This window comes from Monopterus albus, unplaced genomic scaffold (assembly GCF_001952655.1).
Source record: "Monopterus albus unplaced genomic scaffold, M_albus_1.0 scaffold338.1, whole genome shotgun sequence".
In the NCBI taxonomy this organism is placed as follows: Eukaryota; Metazoa; Chordata; class Actinopteri; order Synbranchiformes; family Synbranchidae; genus Monopterus; species Monopterus albus.
The window spans coordinates 645,584-654,742 of record NW_018128218.1 but is presented as its reverse complement, the minus strand read 5'-3'; the positions used below and the strand labels follow the sequence as shown (position 1 = coordinate 654,742).

The 9,159-nt window shown below is 41.8% G+C and overlaps 1 protein-coding gene across 1 annotated transcript in view; it reads right to left on the bottom strand.

The window, feature by feature from the left end:
* Positions 1–462: 462 nt before the first annotated feature.
* The window catches only part of LOC109974549 (histone-binding protein RBBP7), a 22,105-nt gene continuing 13,408 nt past the window's right edge, over positions 463–9,159 (bottom strand). Inside the window, exons 9-12 of the mRNA XM_020624776.1 lie at positions 6,453–6,529; positions 5,128–5,185; positions 3,031–3,141; positions 463–624 (exon numbers count right to left, since the gene is read on the bottom strand). Of these exons, the coding sequence (XP_020480432.1) occupies positions 553–624; positions 3,031–3,141; positions 5,128–5,185; positions 6,453–6,529 (318 nt within the window). The 3' untranslated portion in view covers positions 463–552. The remainder of the gene's footprint in view (positions 625–3,030; positions 3,142–5,127; positions 5,186–6,452; positions 6,530–9,159) is intronic.

Here is a 9,159-nt window from a genome sequence, read left to right as displayed (position 1 = left end):
CCACACAGTTCAGAGGGATGTAGATCAGGTTTCCCAAAAGCATTTCCATGCCTACATAATCTACTGTCCAAGTTAGATTCCATATTTACATCTTCAGAGAAGCCTGTTATTTTGTGGTTTCCTGACTGCTCACAAGTGTAAAATTAACCAGTGTTTTCCTTGTATGAGTCATTTGAAATAAACTAGTCTTTAATAACTTGCAGTGACTTTATGAACATTCAGGCGGTCTGTTCTTAGAATCTAAAATACCAATTCCCCAAATTCTGGAGGTACTGCCACCTGAGCAGCTACAGCATTTCAAATCTTATCCTGGTCCAAGTGCTTGTGCTTCTCGGAACCTTGGCCATAGTGAGTGAGTGAGTGAGGTGATGCTAAGTCCAACCGTCTGTTAGCAAGGGTGAAGTCTATGCTATCTGTAATGTTCCACACTGCTCCTTCACGTGGTGAGAAGACTTTCCATTTTGCCCTTGAGATTAGCTAGAAGAAATGACAGGCCAGGCTGGGAAAGGAGGAGGGTTTGTGCCTGGAGAGAAAGACTCATGCAGAGCTGGATTATGATCCCTGAGCCTCCAGCTCTGATGCCGGGGTGCTGTCTGGCTCCTCATCGTTGTAGATGTTCTCTGCCTAGAAGAACAAACAGGAGAATTGGTGATACTAATGTACATGCTCAGTTCTTTGCCAGCCAAAACTGTCTCAAACTTTTAACAGAATAGTTGGGGATTTATCAAGTTGGTGTTAAAACAGTACTAATATGTGTGAGAATAGGTCTCAGTCATTGTCACTTCTCCTACTCTCCACTCTGACCCTGAATGTTTTTACCTGGAACACAACTACACTGCAAAAAATTAAGGGCAAACTACACAAGTTTTATTCTATGCAGAAACTCACTCCACAGTTCGTCTGAGGCTCAAATGCAGCTCCAGCTGTCCCACTAAGCTAATTCGAGTCAGTCTCTATTTAAAACAAATGTCCCTGGACAGCACCTTGTTGGGTGTTGTTGAGCTACTATTCCTTTAAGTCAGTGGACCTCAAAGTGTGGGGCGTGCCCCACTAGTGGGGAATAAAGACATGACAGGTGGGGTGCAATGAACTGAAAAAATTAGAAATGGGTCATTAATACAAGTAAATTAAAATAACATCAGTTTGGGGCCCGGGAGAAAAAAGTGGAACCATAGTGCAACAATAATGGTTTAATGTCGGCATGTTAACTGCCGCGCAACAATATAAGGAAATGTTCACACAGAGGGCCAATACGTACGTAGTAGGCACAATAACGTAAATGGATAAATTTGTTACATGGACCACAAAGAAAGTAGGCAATTCAGCACAAGCAGACAAAGAAACAACAGGCAGTAAGTCTTATCAACCAAAACGCCAGCTGAAAAGAAAATATGATGACGCCTATCTTGCGCTTGGATTCATGGTGGGAATCGTGGGGGCAGAGGACAGACCCATGTGTGTCTTGTGTATTAAACCGCTGGCAGCAGACAGCATGAGACCCAACAAATTAAGACATTTAGAGACAGCACACCCCGGTGTGTTAATAAGCCACTCAACTTCTTTAAAAGAAAGCTGGCAGAATAATGTCAGCAGGGAACTCGCATGGTAAAATCTGCATCAGTGAATAGCAAAGCACAAATGGGTTCCTTCAAAGTTGCATACAGAATTGCACAGTGCAAAAAATCCCACACAATTGCTGAGCAGATCATTCTCCCTGCTGCTGTAGACATGGTGTCGATTATGCCGGATGAGACGAGTGCTGCAAAATTGAAAACTATCCCTCTGTCAAACGATACAGTTGCATTTATATTTTATGTTTTGAACTTGGTGTTATTTGATATTTCAATACATCTGAAATTTAAAAATTGGCCGATTTCATTTTTTTTTTTTTTTATGACAAGTGGGGCTTGAAAATTCACCCACCCTCTTAAGTGGGGAATGACAAAAAATGTTTGAGAATCACTTCTTTAAGTAGTGGGAAAAGAGCAAGAAAGGCAGCAGACAGTTCTGTAACAACACCGACTTGCAGACAGCATTCAGACAGTTAATTAACTCTGTGTTAGGAACTGGCCTGACAAGAATCGTAACAGTACTGTGAAAATATTAATGTTGTACAAAATTCTGCAAATTCTCAGCTACCTCTGCAGCAGAGAAGCCTGGGACTTATTTTGAACTTCCCCCGTTCCTCAGGTAATACAAACCAAGCCTTTCTCCATGTTTTCCTGCTATCTTAACACGGCACTCATTCAGCAGTCCAGCAGGACTCACTCCGATGTTCCACTTTATTTTCCTTGAAAAAGCTAATGTGTGTCAATACTCACCACTTCCTCCACAACTTCACACTGAAGGCCTTGTAGCCTTCCTTCTGTAAATAGGCATTTAATGTAAAAATTGTCTTGTTGATAGTAACATCAACTGGGAGTAAGGACCAATTAATAAGAGCATGGAAACATTTCGGTTAAAGAAAGGAGAGGTCGGAGATGCAGACTGGATCGGAACATGACTGTGGAAATACTTAGGCTGACTTTACCATGCGAGTTGTTGTTGGCTACATGTCATGTAGCCCATCAGTGTTTGTTTTTAAACCAGGCTTTATTCATGCAGACATTATTTCAATACTTGCCTTAAACTGATAATTCAGTCTTAAATTGAATTTTCTAAAAATGTCTCAGTACCTTCAAAATAATGGAATTCACTCTGTCTTTTGTTTAAAATTTTATCACCTTGCTTTTTTCCAACAAAACGAGCATACTTCTCAGTAAAAGCCTGGAAAAGCATATCACAAGAAACCGACCATTTGGTGATGCCAGTAAGTCTAGTGCATGACTAGCAAGTCAAGTGGACCATCCCTCATCAAAGAATGGAGACTCACAAGGTTAACCCTGTCGAAGGTCCGATGTTCTACCAGGTTTGATGGTAGGAAAAAATGCAAACTGCACGAGGAGGGACTGGAGCCATCATACTCAGACAATCCTGGCAAAAAAAACCAAACAAAACAATGTGTGGGTGATGGACAGAAGCTGTATTCACCATCTGCCAGACTTGCATGATGTTGTCCTCTGACACTGAGCAGATGATCCAGGGTTCATTGGGGTTCCAGGAGAAGTCGGAGATCTTGGCTGTATGGCCACCATGGATGAACTGAGGGAAATGACAGACAGGCGACTGAATAACATCCAGTGATAAACAGGCAAGATGGATTTGTAATCAGATATGTCATACCAGGAGTGGAACAGGTCAAGTAAAAATTCCGAGGCATTGGGTTCACTAGACGTGGTTCGGAGAATGTCTGTATTTTAGGGCTGCATTGGCATGAATCACAATACAGGGGCTGCGATTCAATATACCGTGATACTGTAAACAAGGTGATATTTTGCATCTAAAAATGCTTACACAGTCTTAACAGATACCAGTAAAAAGTTTGTAAAACAAAATGACTAGGAATTTGATGTAAAGAGGTGTCTCTAGAGAAACACTAAACGCACCAGAAGGGGGGGGGGGGGAACTTAAAAAAAAAACACGCGGCTTTGTCAATGGACACATTTAATAGAATGGAATTATGATGCATAGCGTGCATAAAAACGTGTCTATAATCATGGATAAAATCATTTTACCTTGCTGTCCTGGGTAAATCTATAGGGAATGAAACAGTTTTCTCTGCAGCAGCGCAGTGTGTGTTTGGTTTGGATTGCTGTAGATTCATAGATCTTGGCCTGTATTTACCAAGCATCTCAGAGTAGGAAATTACTCCCAACTGGCCAAAAATCTCAGAATATTGCATTTTCAGTCCTACGTTTAGGTGTGGATGTAAGAGTAATTTATCAATATTCCTATCTTATGTTGGTCTGGGGGATATCTTGTTGTCATGTACGATACGGCCATGTTGTGATGAGTGGACATGAGTGGCTGCATTCACATTTCCAGGCCATGAGTTTCCATTGTGTTTTGGTTAGCCAACAACTTATTATATTATTCTAACTTATTCACTGAACCCTGTGCTGTCCACTGTGTGGGGGCAGCTGGGGCTCAGGAAGTTGAGCAGGTCGTCTCCTAACCGAAAGTGTTAACTATTGATGATGCTGGACTGTATGACTTCGATTTCCACTGGGATATCCCATCCATATAACCACTCCAGTCAAAGAGCAAGGACACCTTTATTTATTTTTTCCTTTGGTCTGGTTTTCTGTGAACAAGGAACATACGGGATAAACACAATGGTGCACTAGCTTAGCCTAGCTAGCCTCCAACTAACGTGTGCTAACGTAACAATTATATGAAACTTAAACATATAAATACATCTTTCGTCGTAAATGTCCACGCACAAATTTACATAACGATAGACTAATTTACGACCACTAACGGGTCGTTCACTCACCGTCGTCATGAACGCAGACTTAGGATTAACCCATGACACTAGGATTTCCCTTTTCACCAGTTCCCTCAGTTCCCTGGTGTAGGCTTTGTGTAGATTCAATGCATAACCGTAAATCAAGTTTTAGGAGTAGGATTTCTCTTTGCTGAGAAGTGAGAGTAGGATGCTTCATAAATCATTTTTAAGTTCTCCTCTGAAGTAGGACTTTCTTTAGTCCTGAGGTTTCAGCATGCTTCCTAGGAGTGGTATTGAGATGCTTGTCTTGTGCTTGAGAATGTGAACAAACCCAGCTTCTTGCAGAGGAACATGAAAACTGTGTGTTTGGTTTGCTGCATTTTATGCTGACAGTGAAGACGTGTTTATGTTCCAGAATTTTTAGGCAAACACATTATAACTTTTTTTTGCCAAATAAAGAGCATGTCAATTTTGGCAGTGCCCTCCCCCCTGCTTTACCTAAAACGCATCGAAGCAAACCAAAATACCCATAACTTTTATGAACTGTTCCACCCTTAGTTCATACCCTACAAAGTAGCATAAGCTATTTGACCAACCAGTTAATGTGATATATTTGTCAAATGGACACATGCAGCCAGACAAACCTGATCAACACTTCATTCATCCTACATGTGTTGCTTTGTGTGTTAGTGTAGAATGATTTTATGGCTGTTGACATAAGAACTACATGGTGACTAAAAGATCTAAAGGGGAATTTGAATAAAATCACTCAGTAATCTTAATTTGAGGACTTTACATACGAGCAGCTCTGGTGGGCCGTCCTCTGCATCTTCTGCAGATTGCTCCTCTCCAATTTTACTGGAATGAGAAAATCCCACAAAAATCCATTAACACAGTTGCTCTTCAGGTTACCAAATGTCAAGTGTAATGTTTCTACTTTAAAAACATGATGTAGCACACTGTGTGGGTAGTGGCCAACCATTCTTAAAGTTGTTTCATTTTAATCAATGTCATTTAACAGTGGCTTCAGAAAGTATTCAGATCCCTTCACTTTTTGCCAAATAACTGAAATTGAACTGAATAAGATGCACACCTATCTACACTCAAAAACTCATAATAACAGTGGAAATGTTTGTAGAAGTGTCTATTAAAAACCAAATGCCTGAAATCTCTCATTTACCAAAATATTCACACTATTAATTCGGTTCTTGGTAGCAGCCCCTTCGACAGCAGTTATAGCTTCCAGTCTTCTTCGATACAGCTCCACCAACTTTGCACACCTGGATTTGGGCAGTTTTTCTCAGTCTTCCTGTCAGATCATCTGAAGCTCTGTCAGACCGGATGGGAGGTGTCTGAACTGCCATCTTCATGTCTCACCACAGATGTTCAGTAGGGTTTAAGTCTGGACTGTGACTCGGCCACTCAGGGACAGTCAGACACTTGTCCTGAAGCCACTCCACTGTTGTTGCCTTGGTTGTATGTATCTCCGTTCTGGTGAAAGGGGGACTGTCACCTCAGTCCAAATTTGCATGCATTCTGGAGGAAGTTTTTCTTCAAAGATGCTCCTGTATTTGACTGCATTCACCCTTCCCTCAGTTCTGTCCTTGCTGCATGGCTGGGTTTTTATCCTGACATGCAGTGTGAATTGTGAGACCTTAACAATTCATTTTGCCACAGGTGATCTCCAGGCAGGTTCCAGACACATCTCAAGGATAACAGAAGCAACCAGGATGCATCTGACTACAGTGCCACAGCAAAGGGCCTCAATACAATATTCACACCATATAGACTAAAATAAATAAGAAAAAAACATTAATAAGAAATGCCCAGTTTGCTCCTAGATGAATCTTCCTCATATCACACTTAGGCATGTTTGGTATTCTTAACTACTCAACAAGTCGGACTGCTGAACGAGTTTGTATTAGACATGGCAGCCATGAACTTTCCTTGTTTCACACAGTTCCTTTTCTTTTTTGTTACTTATGTTTTTATCATGTTTTATGCAGACTGTGTTTGCTATATAATTCTCACATGAACATATTTTGCTAAAATCTCCTGAACAAACAATAGCCATCACCCTTTCATGTTATGGTATAGATTATGATGTATTGTGGACAGTTTTTACCTGAGGTCCCAGACATTAAGACGCCGGTCAGTGCCGCTGGAAGCCAGGATGGTCTCATTGTGAGGAGACCATTGTACCTAATGAAAGGGACAGTGGGACACTGGCAGGTCAATGGAACATTTAGCCACATGAAATCAGAGGTTTGGTAGCACCTCAGAAAACTATTTCAGTTTATATTAAAACATGAGAATCTAGGATTCACACCTTGTGGCTATAAGCCTCCGCCAACTGGTCAAGTTGAAGTTTACCTCCCAGTCTGTCCAGACTCATAATATATGTGGTAAAGACTTTGAAGGCATTTAATAAAAGATATTGAGTATTTAATTTCAAGAAATCCCCTCAAGGTGTTTCTGAGAATAGGACAGATGTGAGGATACCTTTGACCTTTTATCACCAAAATCTAATCATTTGTGCCAAATTTGAAGACCTCCCTTTGATGCATTCCTGAGATATCACCTTTACGAGAATGCGACAAACAACCCAAAAACATAACACCTTCGGTCACGCCTGTCACTGGTGCAGCGACACATGACAAATGACTCACACAAGGATATATTCTCTGCACTATACTACTTGTGCATTTCCTTCACATACTTTCCCAGAGGGCCAACAACAGCTTGTGGAACTACGCCTAAATTTGAACCACAGCAACCAGGGATGAAATGTAGTCTCTCTGAGGGGTAGTATTTTCCAAAGGTATTATAACTGGGGCTGCAATAACTCATCAATCAAATTGATAAAAATCAATAACAAAAATAGTTGGCAACAAATTTAATTATTGATTAGTTAGGACTAGTAACGTACAGATGACTGGGTAAGAGACTGGATGACTACGTCAGTGAGATGTAGCAAAATGTCTGAGAAACAGCGGAAGTGGTGGACAGTAGTAAGTATAGCTACAGTAGAGAAAAATGGACGACAAATCATCTAAAGTTTGGGAGCACTTGATTTTACAACCAGAAAGAAGACTTTCCAGTGCAAAGAAAAATGTATCTGTTGTGGCAGGGGAGCATGATGCTAATGCATTAGCACCTAAAGAAAAGACACATTGGACATACAGAAGAAGGGGGGTCTGGAGCTAAGTAAGTCGTTAATTTTAGTTAATGTAAGAAATTATGAAACGACAATGATGATGTAACCGGTTTTAAGAAATGGGGTTACATTGTTATGTATATTATGATGCTAATTATATATTTAGGAACATAACGGTGGGTTGTGTAGGCTACTAACCCATGATAAATGCATTCATGTAAACATGAAACATGTAAACACCCAAGCATTACACCAATCAGAGCCAGAAAACCATGCGATTTTATTGTTGTGGTGGACAGGGGTCAGCAGAAACACTCTGAACCATCCACAGCTATGCAGCAACATGTGACTATTGTTTGTGCTGATCATGGCCACCATGAAAATTTTCCCATGTTGCACCTGTCCACCACAACATTAGACCACCTGGTGGATTAAATGTTGTCTGATTTTATGTTGTTAAATGAACATTCCCATTGGCCTGCCAGTTACATCGCTGTAACCAAGATACACAACTTGTATGAAAACCAGAAAGCTAAAGTGGAGGAGGCGTTGGGAAAGAAACACGGTTGCCCTCACCAGAGACTACTGGATATCTCTCAGTAATCATAGCTACCTCAGGGTCCCTATGAGGTACATTTAGAACCAGTGGTGGAAGAATTAGTCAGATCCTTTACTTAAGTAAAAGTAGCAATACAACAGTGTAGAAATACTACTAAAAGTCCTGCATTCAAAATGTTACTTAAGTAGAAAAGTATTAGCATCAGAACATACTTAAAGTACTAAAAGTAAAAGTACAATACAGTTAAGGAGGATTAAGGCCAGGAAGGCCACAGGCCCTGACCACATCAGCCCCAAGGTCCTCAGGGAGTGTGCAGACCAGCTCAGTGAAGTGGTCCTGTACATGTTTAATCTGAGTCTTAGCCTGGAGAGAGTTCCGATTCTGTGGAAGACATCCTGTGTGGTCCCAGTTCCTAAAATAACTCATCCCAAGGAGCCAAACCATTACAGACCCGTTGCCCTGACCTCCCACCTGATGAAGACCATGGAGAGGATTGTCCTCGGCCACCTCCGTGCCCAAGTGAGCTCAGCGCTGGACCCGCTGCAGTTTGCGCATCGACCTGGCATCAGGGTTGATGACACCATTATCTACATGCTGCATCGAGCCCTAACTCACCTGAAGACCCCCGGAAGTATTGTGAGGGTCATGTTATTTGACTTCTCCAGTGCTTTCAACACAATCCAGCCGTCACTGCTGAGGGGGGAAGTTGGAGGGGGCGGGTGTGGATCATTAACTACCCCACAAACAGACCCCAGTTCGTAAGGCTGCGGGACTGCGTGTCGGACGTGGTAGTCTGCAGCATGGGGGCACCACAGGGGACGGTGCTTTCCCCCTTTCTGTTCACCCTCTACACGTCAGACTTCAAGTACAACTCCCAACAGTGTCATCTACAAAAGTTCTCAGACGACACTGCTATTGTTGGATGTGCATCTGGGGGGGATGAGGAGGAATACAGGGGGGTTGTTACTGACTTTGTGGAGTGGTGTGAGGAAAATCACCTGGTCCTGAACACCAGCAAGACAAAAGAAATGGTGATTGACCCCCAGCGGAAATCACCAGCACTCACCCCGGTGAGCTTTCAGGGCTCAGATATTGAGATTGTGGACACCTTTAAAT